Source organism: Pteropus alecto, unplaced genomic scaffold (assembly GCF_000325575.1).
Source record: "Pteropus alecto unplaced genomic scaffold, ASM32557v1 scaffold123, whole genome shotgun sequence".
NCBI lineage: Eukaryota > Metazoa > Chordata > Mammalia > Chiroptera > Pteropodidae > Pteropus > Pteropus alecto.
This window is the reverse complement of record NW_006433950.1, coordinates 8989076-9004364: the sequence shown is the minus strand read 5'-3', so window position 1 is coordinate 9004364 and position 15289 is coordinate 8989076. Positions and strand designations below refer to the sequence as shown.

Sequence of the window (15289 nt, the reverse complement as noted above, 5' to 3'; positions counted from 1 at the left end):
GGCTCCATAAACACACCTCTTTGGAGAGCTCACGCCAGTTTACCTGGTCAGCATATCTCAGCTTGAGGCAAGAGATGACTTGACCTTCTAGCTCTGAATCATCCTTGGCCTTAGTCAGGATACCATGACAGAATTTAGGAATGTCAGCTTTACAGGCTTTTCTTAGCACAGGATTTAAGCGGTAATCTAGAGCAGAAAATGATAAATACATGATAAAATATTCTAACTGGATTCACGAGGTTTTAGAGATCCACCTTCCACAAAGGGGCATGTTATATCAATGACCACAAATTGACCACTGATTTGCTTATCCAATAAATGTTTACTGAGCTCTCACTATATTGTTTTACAACAGAAATATAATTTGGTAAAGTAGATGTGGTGACCCCCGCCAGGAATCCTAATCTGTAGCAGCTCCGCAGGGTCTAGTGAGACCAGTATTCTAGGTCGTCCTCACGAAAATAAGACATCGGCAACCTGCCCCATAGCATTATTTTTGGAAATACTGATAAAAGAATACCCAACTCGTCTTGCCCATTAAGTTATAAAGTCTTGCAACTCAGAAATGAAATTTCTCTTTCTAAAGCAGATTACCCATATATTCTCCTGCCACATCCATAGAGTTTTATTAAATCTCTAGACTTTTCAAGAACTCTAGTCCTGACTCCTTCTGTATGCCCTTCAAAAGCAGTTTTCTATTATTTAAGCCTCCTTTTCCCCATGACTTTCATTCCATTCTTCTGGACATTATTCAAGGAAGGAGTAGGTCATTTTGCTTACATCCAAGCTCTCTCTTAAAATTCACAGGCAACAAAGCACCTACAGTTTAAGTAAGTACATGTCCACTCTATTCCACTTAAGCGTGGGACCAGGAAAGCCAAGCCAGATGTTACCTGTGTTCTGGGTAATCTGGCGCTTAGTTATCATCTGTTTGCATTTGGGATCCATCAGTTCACTGTTTTTATTCTGTTTCAAGCACTGCAACATGGTTTTGGAATCCGCTTCTGGACAGAACCTCTGCAAAGAATCAAAGTTTTATAAAAACTGCTATCCAGACATGACAACTAATACCATCTGTTTCACTCTTACTGAGGAGCTTATGACAGAAGCGGCCTGAAGGTATCACTTGGTACAAGAGAAACGGCTAAGCCTGAGTAAGCACTCGGCCTCAAGTTCCCCGTTCTTTACCTATTCTCAACGATAGTTCTCATATTTCTTTCTCCCACCTCACTGTTTCCTACTTTGCACAGCGCTGGTTGCCTACTTTCATGGCTACATTACATTACATGGCATCTCGTGAGCTTAAACTTTACTTAAGCATGAATATAACATTGGACCAGCTGCCCATGTAGCAATCAAGCCATATCCACCCAGTCCCAATGGGAAACTTCAGAATTACCCACTAACCATTGTGAACAAGAATCCGTCTGGTTCTTCTCCTAACGACAGGGTTAGCCTCTGTATGCTTGTTAGTTAGAGCTCCATCCTTGAAGTTAGAGCTCCATTTCCAACGGACGAGTAATAAACTCCATCTCTATCTGCTAATTATAGTCTACTGATATCTTACTATGGGGACTGGATTGCTCATTTGAGTTTTATAAAAGTCATCAAAAATTTTACAAAGTTCCCACAAATCAAAGTCTGACATTTCCACTTTTACAGAGGACTCAATTCTATCAGGCCCAGCAAAAGAGACTTCCAACTTCCACAATTCTCTTTGGAACTTATTTGATATGGTGAAAAGTAGCATTTTATTTTAAAGGGAAGCTGAAATAAGGGGTTAGAACCTTAAGTTAATCTCTTTGTACAAATGGGTAGATCCAGGAACTCACATCTAAGTTATTGTCAATGCGGCTGCAGAGAACGTTCACTGGAGATGTAAACGAAGCAAAAAGAACTTATAGAACGGAAAAGCCTTTTGTTTGCAGTGGATGCATGATCAGAACATTTGATGGCGGCTGTCTCAGCACAATACGACTAATCGCTCCCAAAACTAATCATATGTCCATTGGACATCTATGTACTTGTGGCTCAGGTCAAAATGAGGTCAGTTAGCTTAGTGGTTTTCAAACTTGAGAGCATGCATCCGAATCGCCTGCAGGCTTGTTAAACCAGACTGCTCCACTCCCAGAGTTTCTGATTCAGTAGATCTGGGGTGAGGCCCAAGAATTTGTAGGTTCCTATGTGATGCTGATACTGGTCTAGGAACCAGACTTTGAGAACCACAACTTAGCTGTATAAACAGGTTGAAATGGGAAGATTACGCAAGTTTGTTCTGACATTTAAAGAGGTTTATGCTGTTAATTTACTCATCCTGCGCTTGGCCCTTGGTTTTGGACCCCTTACCTTTATCATCTGCTTGCAGACCCTCATGAGTGTATAATCCAGTTCTGGGTCCATCATCTCTGTCTCCTGCAGCTTAAAAACTTTCTGGTGGCAACGAGTACTTAGTTGCTTCTTGTTTTCTTTCAGACATTCAATAATCTAGGGCATAAGAGTTATGGTCAAGTTAAGGGGTGTATTTGGGATTGATAATCCATGTGTTTTGACCGAAGCATTCAGATTTTAGTGAATCCGCCATTTTTCTATCCAAGTACTTTCCATTTCTAATTCCTAGGTGGTAGGTATCAGGATTTTCTTACCAAGGAAAATTATATTTATAGATTTACCTTAGAGCTAATATCAAACCAAACTGTATAAAAATTATGGATGAACAGCAGGCTGCACTGGACTCTAAAGGGAAGGATACTCACCCAGGACTCCTGGCTCCTTCTGCCTTCTAGAGCTATTCCTTGTCAAGATTCCTTCTGGAGCACATATGAGGCTCTCTGACCTTCCCTGGAGCAATAACCCTGACCAGACAGTAGACACAAGCTAGGAGGTTCAGTTCAACTCATCTCTCACCACATGAGAATATGGCATTAGATGCCAGGTACAAATCAGACCCAACCCTTACCCCTGACGAATCATACAGAGCAAACATATAAACATATAAGTACGATAATATGAGTGGATTAACATAAAAGCATAAAGTGCCAAAGGATGGATTTTAAGAGAGTAAATTAAGTATATCCTGAAACCTCTCCTTCCTTATCCCATCTGTAAATGGTAAAAGAGGAAAGCAGATGGGAAGCTGCAGTCGCTAAGGCTGTAGCACAAAGACTTAAGACTTCTATGAAATCCTCAAGGGACAACTAAGAATCACCAAAAAAAAAAAAAAGGAAAAAAGGCAATAGAGCAACTAAAACATATTTAACATACTCAGAACAATACGGAAAGAAATGTTAGATAAGAATCAAGAACAGGTAGTTATGAAAAGAATCAATCACAGATCAGGGAAATGAAAACCGAAGAGACTGAAAGAGATAACCAGAATAAAGAAATAAAAAACCACACCTAATTACATCACAGTGAAATTATACATTATTAAAGATAAAGAGAAAACTCAGAGACAGATTAACTATATGGATGAGAATCAGACTGACAGAAAACTTTGCATCAGGAATAGTGGATAAAAGACGACGATGAAGCCATTATTCCACAGGAAAGTACCATGGCAATAGACTAGGAGAGGTAGCCAAGTCGCTGGGAGAACATTAAATAAAATTTGCTTGCTCGCACTTCATTCCTGATGACTCTGGGTAAGATCCTGTTCCACGTATTAAAAAAAAAGTTTCTTAGGTGGTACTTGTGTGACCTTTAGTTAAGACTTCTGTGCAATGGGAATACAGTGAGAAAATAATTAATGTTGGAGGTACGGGGTGTTGGGAAAGCTAGAGAGAGGAGGAGACATTTGAAGGATCATTATGAGATTATTGGGTGGACGAAGTAACCTGAAAGAGGGAAGAGAATAGATAGGAGACACAGAGGAATGCAGATGAGGAACTCTGGGAAAAGTCTGACGTAGCTTAAGAGAGGATGATCAGGCTGGATGGCATGCGATGAGGCCTATACCACCAGTGAAGAATTAATTATTAAAATGTTACCTTCACATGACTTTTGCAATTAAAAAGTAACATCAAAAAGTTACCTGGGCATTGCCATACTGCACAGCGGAACAGTAGCTCTTGATGTCACTCTTGCAGGCTTCATACAGCTCTGGTTCCAGACGGATGTCCTCTGTCTGCGTGAGAGGAACCAGCAAGGAAAAGGGAGGTGATTCCAAGTTGGAGATGTCAAATGTTCTTTGCACTTATTTGTTGACTGGATCTTGTCTGGTAACCACAACTTCTGCATAGCAAAGTGGCAGCAGTGTGGCCACTGCAGTGAAAGGGGAACTGGGATTTAGCCTCGGTTCTGCCACTAACTAGTCACATGGCCTTGAGTTTTCTTTGCAAAATGAAATGCTACCATCTACACTGACCCCTTCACGAGACTGCTGTGACATGAAGTAGGATGATGTGGAAACCACTTAAGAAAGTTAAAACCATTATATAAATATAGAGTTCCACTTTTATTATTTAACTGAAAGAGCTAGGTTCAAAGCTAGGGACCCAAAATCTCAATTGTAATAGGACGGTTAGGCCAGCTCCACTTAAATGTAATTATCACTGAATCACTATCACTATATCTGAAAATCTGGTAGTACAACCTCTGTGATATTAATGATGTTTGGTATTCATTACTAGTTTTTGCTTAGACTGAGGTGAAATAAGTATGATTCACAATACAAAACATATTAATAATCTCTTTAGCTGTTTTCTTAACATGGTACAGGCTTAACCTTAAAGAAGTTTCCTCTTGCAGTGCACACTGTGGCTGACTCCCCAGTATTAGCTTCACCTTCATGATCACTGGCTCATGAGTGCATGGCAGGGAGTGGGAATGGATCTCACACTGACGCGATCAAACGGAAGGGAAGGGCCTTTTTCTCATGCTGGGGGAGGTTTCTCTTGTTTTTATTTTCCTGGAGACGAATTTTGGAGCAGGTGGCCCAGATGCTGCAGGCAGCCTTATGATAAGGCCGATGCAAGGACAGCAGAGTGAAGAGGGAGGAAACCCGTGACCCTTGGGACATTACTGATGGAATGACTGTATTGGATGCTTACAGCTTGTCTTACTCTGGAATTCCAGGTACACGCAGTAGAAAACACTTTATCATTCCACTGGCCCTTGCCTCTCCCCCAGCTTTCTGTCTCCTGCCCCTATGGTTTCTGGGACTGGAGGCTGCAGCATGAGGCATTACCATTTCCAGCTCCTCCACCCGCAGCTGCTTGCGACACTTCAGGGACACCCTGTGTTCCTTGGCTTCCTGTAGAGTGTCATTGCGCACGGTGGTGCTCAGGCAGATCACCACGTCCACTCTGCCAAAATAAAGAGAAAGCCTAAGACTGGCTAGAGCCACACGTGGGCAGACAGCCAAGAGCTGGGCTGGGGCAGGGACAACACTACCTCCCAGAACTCAATACCCGCTCTTATCACGTTTTTGAATGCCTTTCCTTAAGTCTTACTGTGTTTATAAAGCTGTAAAGCAGCAGTCCCCAAACGTTTTGGCACCAGGGACTGGTGCTCCTGGGAGAATTTCATGCCTGATGTTCTGAGGTGGAGCTGAGGTGGTGATGCTAGCGCTGGGGAGCGGCTGCAGATATAGATGAAGCTTCGCTCGCTCTCCCCCGGCACTCACCTCCTGCTGTGCAGCCTGGTTCCTAACAGGCCACAGACCAGTACCAGTTTGCATCCTGGGGGTTGGGGACCCCTGCTCTAAAAGCAGCAATTTGAGTGTATGTCATAAAAGTCGGGCCACAGCCTGAAAACTGACTATATTCCTCACTGGCAAGGAGGCCAGAGACAGGACATGTGTGCAAGGACAGTTCAACACTTGTTTTGTTAAAAGCATGTGACCGGAGAGGAACGCTGCCCTCAGGTCTGGACTGTGTCTTTGATGTGCTGTGAAACTCATTCCTGAAAAGTATAGAAACCTGAGCAAAATGGGAACTTGGTTTACATGAGAGGAAATGTGTTTTAGAAACGTGCCTTTGTGAGGAGTGACCTAGAAGAGTTTGGGCAACCATGCTATTAAATATTAAAGCTCATCATTCTCCTTCTTAAGATGTAATTCTCAAATGAATAAAGTTACTGTTTCATAAGTAGATCTCTACCTCAGTAAAAGCCTCTGTTCCTTCCCTGAAGAGATGACGTACGGAACTACGTTGGGAGGAAGTCAGCTCGCCTCTTGGAGTCACACTGCAACTTGCTGCTCTAAGTGCACAATCTTTGTCTGCTTCATTGGTTACACAGCCTGACCCTGGGACAACTAAAAGTGCTCCTTCAGCCTTCAGGCTTTCCAAATCAGAGCTCCCACTGCCAGGTATGGTTTTCAGTGGCTACCTAGATCATATCCAGACAATCCAAGTGTGTGTCCTCACTACCCTCCCAAGGAGTATGCAGGAGGCCTCCTCTGCCAGAAGCAGGAGGCCCCCTGACATCCCAGATAGCCATCCAGTAGCTAGGAAGGACTTCAGAGAAGCAGAATAAATCAATTAAAAGCTACATACTTTTTCTTTATGTTGGGGCAAAGTTTCAACACATCCTCCTTGCAGGCCATTTTAAACTTGTAAGAGAACCGAAAATCTTTCATCTGTACCTAAAAATGATGAGAAAGAAAATCAGAAGCTCTGTGGCAAGTTCTAAGCAGCAGTGCTGGGCAACACTGTGTTCATATAGTTTGCAGAAGCCTGCTTTCCAGGCCCTGCAGGACGTGCCCTGTGTCCCGCAGGCTTCATGACCCGCCAACACCTCCATTCTTCCCTCTGCTCGGGGCACACAAGTTCCCTGCCATTTCAATCACACACACGCTGTTCCCTTGGCCAAAAGGGCCATTCTCCCAGATCTCCTCATGGTTTACTCCGTCACTTCCTTGAATTTCTATTCAAATGCTCCTGAGGTCCCTTTTCTTCTTCACCGCCCCAGCCCTTACGCTGTTTTATTTTTCTTCACGGGCCACTATGCACTTACTCATAAACGTGTTTTATGTCTTTCTCTTACTAGAACACAGTTGACAGGGCAGGGTTTGTGTGCTCCACCACTGCCTCCTGTGCTGCACTCCCAAGGCCCTCGTATCATATGGCAAAGGCTATATACCCCGAGGAGAGGGAAATTTTACACAGATGTCTGGATTAGTCCTCCTGGAAGGAAGTGCTAGCTTTACCAGAAACACTTCCCTTAGACAGGTGGTAACTATGAAAAGCATGGTTTAACCTTCTTAGTCAAATGTCAGACCTTAGAGTCCCATGTACTGATATATATTTGGGCTGCTGCAATGAACAGTGACATAAACAGCAGATCCCATTGCTACTGTTAAAGGAAAGGCTAAAATATCTTATGAAGGCAAGCGATGTGCCTGAAGCAGGACATGCCAGTCCACCTGTCTCTATCCACACTGGACTGCATGCTCCCTAAGGGTATGGACTGTCTTACTTATCACCAAATTTCTAGGAGCCCAACAAGGTGTTTGGCCATAGCAGGTAAAAACCGCATTTATTAAGAACAAATCGAAATAAGGCATATATTTGGAAAAAACGATTTTTCACAGGAAATCGTTTTCAGAGGAAACAATTTTTCTGATTTTCTGAAAGAGGACAGGATTCAGTCATCATCATGCAGCTAGGACAAGAAGGACCTGCCAGGTGTTACTGACCAGCTGAAAGTGGGTGACTCCAATGGCGCACTTCTCATTCATGTCCTTCTGGTGTTTGTTCTGTATCAGACACTCCATCAGGTCCCCAGAGTCTATCTGGTTATCTGCCACATCCTGGGGAAGGCAAAGCACATTTGCACTTCATTTGTAACAATTAATGAGCAAATCCTGCACCCCAGTCCATCAAAAATGCAAACAAGACTGATTCTAGAGCCTTCGTAAACAAGGTTCATATTAAATTATGTCAAAAAAAAGCCTGAGAAATTACAAGGGATAAACGTTTGAGGAATAACATATACATGGCAAGTGTCCCTGCACAAAGCTCCAACTGGAGTATGTGCTATGCAGTTTTTTACTCCTTTCCTTATACGGTGCCAGCAGCTGATAACATCGCTTCATGGTTGCCAGATCCTCACAATTCCTCGGTGTGTTTTGCTCCCACAATTTAGGTAGTTCAAAATAAGTGAACAAAATAATAAAGTAACACAATTGTCTCAGTATCGAAGTACAAGAGTACAAGGAGACAGCTGGAAGGGGAAACCACTATTACTGCTTTTCTTCCCTCTTACGAAGGGCATTCAACAACTGTGCTTAACCATATATCTGGGCCCCTCGGAAGGATAATCAAATAAGGTTTCCCAGGATGGTGGCACCCCCTCTTGATTTTTTTTACATTTTCAACTTCTCCAAATTGGCTATTGCTCAAGAGTAATGTATGCTGAAGACAGAGATGAGTCCAATACATTTGCGGGCCAGAGTCCCAGTAAATTTGGTTGTTTCTAACCCTTGTTCCTCTGGACAAAACTTACATGGCAAAAGTTCTGAATTATGGGCTCGCAGGCTCTCATCAGCAAGGCTTCTATTTGAATATCCTGTAGAAGATTAAACATAAAAATTCTACCTTAGAAAGAACCAGGAATGGTGATAGGAACATTTTCTAGACGCAGATGCAGAATTAAGAAGTGGGGAGCAAAAACATTTAACAATACTAGAGTATATAAAGCCTTTCAAGTTTTTCCAAAAAGCTAAGCAGTTCAAAATGTAAACAAGGGTAACTGACATCCATCTCCAGTTTATAAGCTCTTAAACCAGATCATTGTCCTCAAACCAAATGATAAACCACTGCCTCTGGGGAACACACACTAAATGCCTTTAGCAGAGAGTAACCCCTGTCCAGCACTAGCTGCTGAAATAACATCTTCCTTTAAAGAGTTATGCACCCCAGAATGTCCTCTTAAGTCCACAAGGACAATGAGAATGGGAAAGGAGATGACAGAAGATGAAAGGAGGCAATAAATTTTTGAAAAATAGAAAGCAAAAAGAAAAAAAAAAATACTGGTCGAGAAATGTAATTTTATATACTGCCAATTTTGACAATTCAAATAGCTCTAAAAGGCTTATGATAAAAAAACAAAACAAAAATAAAACAGCAATTCCCTGTTTCCCTGATTTCTGCCCCTACAAGGCCAATTTAAAAATTTTAGCTGTCCCCTCCCCAGTAATAATCTCTGTATTTCTAAAAATAAATGCCTATGCTTATAAGGTTTTTTAACTTCATTTTTATATTTTCGTGGGTTTCAAGATGGAACAGGGATAAACACATGTATTCAATCTTACATGTTTAACTTGAAGTCCTAGGCTTTTATTTTATTAAACACACAAACATTACCAAATGACCTAATTGAAGGAGCTAAAGATAAGAGAACAGGAATGCTTAAACTATTCTTGAATGTGATTAGGAGATCTGAAGTATAGCTGCTATCTTTTCTTAAAGGGGAAAAATGATTGGTCTGATCACTGTGATAATTCTAATTTATGAAGAAAACCAAAGGGCTAAATGTATAAAATGTTTTTCTTGAGAAATGAGGACAGGTGTTCAGGAAGCGTCACAATATTCTTCTTTACAAATCAAACAGAGAGAATCTGACGAGGTTCTTTTGTTTTACAGAGAATCTGTTCTCTCAAGAGTCTACAAACAGTAGAACCAAGAAAAAAGGAAAGGCTGCTGACAGGGCATTCTCCTTCTACGAGCTGCAAACTGCTTACCTCGGATTCTAACTCGGTGAGGTTGCCGACTATATCTCTGCACTCTACAGCCAAGTCATCAAGATGATCCTGGAGGCACTCAAGCTCCTGCAAATAAAAAGGCAATCCCCTGGCGTTTGTCAATTATATAAATGATCAAGGGAAGCTGAGATAACAGTGTCTACTTCCTTTCTGGTGGTCCTCCTTTTCTTTACCTTTTAAAACTACTACACTATAAACAGAGTACTAAAGCTTTATTTGATTTCCCAAACAGGGATGGTTCAAAAATTACTTGACATAACAGGGTGGTCAAGAGGATCAAGGGGGTACAACAGCCATGTAAATTCTCCAGAAGGCCAAATCGAGAAGCCCAATAAGAATCATTGTTCAGGTGTCCTCAGAGTCTAAAAATCTTATCAGGCTTTTATTTCATTCCATCAACACCCTGTCATTTCATTTTTTTCTGTGTTTTGATAATCTTTGCCTTTCATTTTAAATCTGGTTTTGATAATGATCACTGCACAATAAATTCACAGTAAAAGATGTGGAATAATTTAAGACTCTATTGGGACCCAGGATCTTAACTGTAGCATAGAGATGATAGCTCCTGCAAGTCAAATCTGGTGTTCTAACCCTAGCCCACATAAAGGATCATCTGAGGGAAAATGGCAAAACAAGTGAGCAATCTAGGGTTTTGGTATCTAAAAGCTCTCTAGTCTGGGCTTTAGAAACTGAGCTGGAGCAATCTTATAGCATCAGTCTATTACTATTTCTCTTAGTGATTTAGAGATTTTTAAGTATAACATCAGCTCACCTTCCCAAAGCATATCGACAGCTATTTCTCAGTAAAGAGCTCTGTTAACAGATCAATTTTAACTTACAATTCAGCAAGAATCTCTGTTTAGAAATCAAAATGGGAAGGGTGGAAAAGGGTTGTTGAAATTCTACAACCCTTAAAGAAAATGCATAAAACTTTTGAGAGCAGGATAAATGGCAAAGGGGAAAATCCCATTCATGGAATGCTTTTTTAAGTTTAGCTTCATAGAGGTGGGCTGCAATGCAGTGCACCTTTCTCAGTGTTACTTTACAGGGGGTATAAAAGGAAACTTTCCTAGGATTCCATATGATCATATCCCTTGTTGCATTAGACAGAGGAAGCCGAAAGCGAAACAATAGGCTTTTCTAGCAATAACAAGCCCAGGAAACTCACCGCCGAAAATGATACGCCCCGGCCCAGCAGATCTGTGTAGGCAGCCCTGTTGCTTCTTAAAAATGTCCAATTCCTGCGCATGTGACTTTTTCACAGTTTAATCCCAGAGGATGTTTGGGAGTGCTACAAATGGAACCTGGGAACCTGGGTTCATGCCTTGTTTTAGTATTTTTAGAAGTATATTTAGAACACATGCTAATTAATTTGCTAGAATGCAGTAATGTATCTTTTTTTCTTTTTTCTTTTTTTAAACCAGGCACAAAATCCTAAGGAAGCATTTATGGCATGCATGTAATTCTTGGGGGCTGCACCTTCTCTACACTTTCTTGTATGGAGAGGTTATAATGTAACGGAACGAATGTCTGGCTAGGATTAGACCTGAGTGTTAGGTAAGGGAGTCAATACACTTTGGTTCTCTGAGCCTCAATTTTGCCAATTACTAGTTTAAAGAAAAAATTCCATTTCTATATATCTTGTAGGACTGTTGTAGGGCATGCACAGTATTAATGCATCCCTGTATTTACATATATATGTATATATGTATACCCTGCCTTCCCTCTTGAGGGCTTAATGTGGCTTATAAAAGTGAGAAAAGAAAAAAAAGGCAAGATAAAATGAATTGAAAATGAGTAAAAATGTGCAAACAAAAAAAAAAAAGGATGTTAAGGAAAGGGGGATGGCATCAGGAGTAGCAAGCTGGTACACAGAACGCCTACCACAGATCTGTTTAAATACTCGCTAGAGGCAGGCCACAGCTTTGGCTCTAGGCTTTTAAAGAGGCCAAGTAAAGAGGGAAAATAATCAATTACAAAATACAGCAACCATAATATAAAAACAAACTAACTGCTTAGGAAAAGTACAATTATTCCTGATATAGAGACCAAAGAGAAAATTTTCCTGAGGATTTCTTATAGAAAGAATACCAAATAACATAGCAAATCATGTCTGTGAAGTAAACAGAGATGAATTTTATGGGGTTTGTACTCTATATAAAATGTTAATCATGAACATTATAATTACTGTAAGATAAACAGGCAGCCATGTCACCTACCTGTCCGGTTTCTGTTTTTTCACTGCACCATTTTCCCAGATCAATCAGGCACTTATCCTGGAGGGCGGGATCAAGCTTAACGTCCATGGCACGCTGGTGTAGAATCCTTTGCACTTCAGCTCGGCACTCCCGTGACAGCTACATGAGAAGGAACAAGCAAAATACTTTAAAGGTACCAAAACCAAAACAAAAAGGCAATAGATTATGTCAGGAAACTAGTAAATAACTTTATACCTTGAATCTCTTCCGCAATAAGAATTAAATGTCCTACGAACCTTCTAAAAACTCATCTTTTGGAATGAGAATATACATTTGGCATATTCTAATGTACAATATGAAACAACATCCTTTCTTCAGTAATCCTGAACTGAATTTGTTCAGACTAGCTTAGTTTTTTGTTTAGCAAAATTAACTTGCTCCTTCTCCATGGTAGAGTCGAATGCTGGGTCCAATTCAGGAGAGAATACGCATGGGTCAGGAGAACTGAGTTCAAATTTACCTAAACTCAGAACAAGCAGGCAACAGTAGAGGCAACGGTTTCCACAGGTCTGGACCAGACTCTTCTGGATGAGTTAGAATCAGCAGAGGGTGAAACAGATGAAAACTAAAATATCTGGAACGGTTCTAAGAAAGCTGTCAATGATGAGTACCATCAATCTCTCTTCCTACAAGGACCCACACATCTGGGGCTGTGGTGGGAGGGGGCGTGAAGAGCAACTAATTAACGGGCATGGGGTTTCCTTTCAGAGACATGGAAATGTTTTGCTGTACAGAGATGGTGGTTGCACAACTTTGTCAATGTACTAAATGTCACTGAATATTTCTCTTTAAAATGGTTAGTTTTATGTTCTATGAGTTTCACCTCAATTTTTAAAAAGAAGTATACTTAAAAAAAAAAGACAGTATACCAGGTTCCAACACTTTCTTCATTTATAAGACAAGGAACCTCCTATTACAGTGACTACCACCACGCCAGGACTTAGGCGCACCTGTGATCAAGGAGCAGCTCGTTATATGAATAAAAAAGTAACAACAAATTCCCATATTTTCTTACATAGCAGTATAAAAACTGGGTTAAGACTGCAGTATCTGAAGTATGACAAATCTTTCTATCTGGGTTTCCTCATCCCGAATCCTAAACTTAGTCAGGCTTTTCATTAAGCTCAGGACTGAAATGCAACGAGTACCTTCAGGAGGCCATCCTGGAGAGCAAGTGGCACATCAATGTAGCACTAGACGGCAGTAAATGTTGCCTGAGAGCCAAACACACACAAAGATCCCCCAAAGAGGTGGCAATCAGGGCAGACAGATATCAAGAGACTGGGGCATGGAGGTTCTGCTCTGATTAGCGGACTGTGAGAGAGGTCTCACTAACACAGGCATTGTGTGTTCTGCTGCCAAGGGCAGGAGCCCAAAAACTGTGTCCTGGCTAAGAGCTTCTAACGGATCTTTATTTAAAGCCAACTGAAGTTTAGAGAAGCAGAATTTAATTGTCTATATATGATTCAGATTTCAATAATGTAAAGAAAAAAATGTAAATGCTCCTGATTCACTTTGTTAAAAACAAAATCTGACGGGAAAACTGATGGAACAACTCTATGTATACTCAGCAACCCCTCCCCACCAGACATACTAACAAAGTTTTCCTAGGATGACAGAAATCAGAACAATATATATAGCAAACTAATTAAAAAACAAATGATGACATGAAGAAATAAAGTCAATAGTGTTGCATACCCTCCTGCCCTGTTCCTCTGTGCGGTAGGCATGTCTATATAAGCAAGAGAACACAGCTCCAGGAGGCATAAGTTCACTGGTTTCATTCCAGCCGTGGGTGTGGCAAAGACGAGATGCATCTCCCTGGCACTTGCGGTATAAGACAGGGTCCAGCCTATAAGGTCAAGCAGATAAACAAAAAGTATTCCTGAATTTGTTCTTTATGAACACACAGTGGTCAATCTGTAGAAGTTTGTTAACCTTAACAGAGAAGATTTAAGTTCTACTTCAGAGCTGTTATCCTGGCTACGTAAGGCACACAACATTACAAGAGCCGACCCAGTACTAACATGACCTGGCCAAAATGAGAAAACAAGGGTTGTAGCAATCAGCAGGCAATTCATAAATTTTTACTAAGTATGAATGAAATTCAATCCTATCTGATACACTAGATTCAATAAGATCAGGAAATTGCAGGAGAAACAGAATCTCCCATTCAACTTCCTTTCTAGTGAAACTGTTCGTCTTCTTTCTCCCACACGAGGTAAGGCAATTATAATTTTAGTTTACTTGAATATGCATATCAATTTAAAAAATTTAACATTTAATTTTGACTCCAGAGACAGTGGATTAGGCAACAAGCCTGCTGCTTCTCTGAATTAGGTCAATGATGCTTAATTCTGTCCACATCATAATGTCAATTTTGGGAGAGAGCTACTTACTGGGAGGAGAAAGGCTAATATTTAAAGAGTAGCTTTCAAGACTGTGAAGCACCTTTTGATCATGGCTGAAGGAATTACAGAAGAGAAAAAAACATGGTTTTGTTAAGATAGTAAAACTCAGTAACTCTCCATCACTCCTGGTGCGAAGGCCTGGGTAATAAGCACAGGGGAACTCCCACTAGCTTTCTGCAGTCTTTTCTAGAGCTAATTTGAGGGAACAGAAACATATTAAATCTTCAAGTGATCTTTTTAAGATCAGTAAAGTATGGGGGTAAAACCTATATTAATCACCAGAAAAAGTTAATGACCAAAGCACAGTGGCTTAAAAAACTGAATCAGGAAGGAGGTAAACTTGAGAAGCCGCATCCGGTACTGGCTGCTTTACAGGTGAGAAGCAAAAATAAGACATGACAACAGGAGATTACAGCCAACAAATTATAGTGATTCTGACAGTAACAGATCCTTCTCCTATTTCGTCTCTGCCTCCTCCTACCTCTCTTTTTTTGGCTAACAGGATGAGAATCAAGTTGTCACTTATTGATGAGAATCTCTTAAGATAGAATAAATTCAATAACTCTGAATAGTTAAAGAAATAAAAGCAAATTCTCATACCCAGCGCAAATCAATAAAAACAAAAATGCATTATTATCTTTTTATAGACATATCTGAAGATTCTGTTCTACCCCAAAGGTGCTCAAGTTCTTTCCAGATAGATGTTTGTGGTATCAAACATTTGACCCTAATTTCCAAAAGAACAGTACATGGGGACATTTGGGGACAGACCTGCAGGGGCTACCTCTACTTTTAGATACTGTTCTGAAAGCAAGAGAGATGCTTTTCAGGGGACTGGAGTGTGTCCGCTATTCCAGAACTCAAAAATAAATTCTGATTATTTAAAATGAATGAATGAATGAATGAATGAAGAAATA

General features: G+C 40.7%; 1 protein-coding gene across 1 annotated transcript in view; it reads right to left on the bottom strand.

The window, feature by feature from the left end:
• GLG1 (golgi glycoprotein 1) overlaps positions 1-15289 on the bottom strand; it is a 105620-nt gene that overhangs the window by 7571 nt on the left and 82760 nt on the right. The window contains exons 11-21 of the mRNA XM_015586940.2: positions 13660-13813; positions 11923-12060; positions 9683-9769; positions 8446-8508; positions 7637-7750; positions 6495-6583; positions 5186-5303; positions 4031-4123; positions 2347-2484; positions 894-1017; positions 44-186 (exon numbers count right to left, since the gene is read on the bottom strand). Of these exons, the coding sequence (XP_015442426.1) occupies positions 44-186; positions 894-1017; positions 2347-2484; positions 4031-4123; positions 5186-5303; positions 6495-6583; positions 7637-7750; positions 8446-8508; positions 9683-9769; positions 11923-12060; positions 13660-13813 (1261 nt within the window). The remainder of the gene's footprint in view (positions 1-43; positions 187-893; positions 1018-2346; positions 2485-4030; positions 4124-5185; positions 5304-6494; positions 6584-7636; positions 7751-8445; positions 8509-9682; positions 9770-11922; positions 12061-13659; positions 13814-15289) is intronic.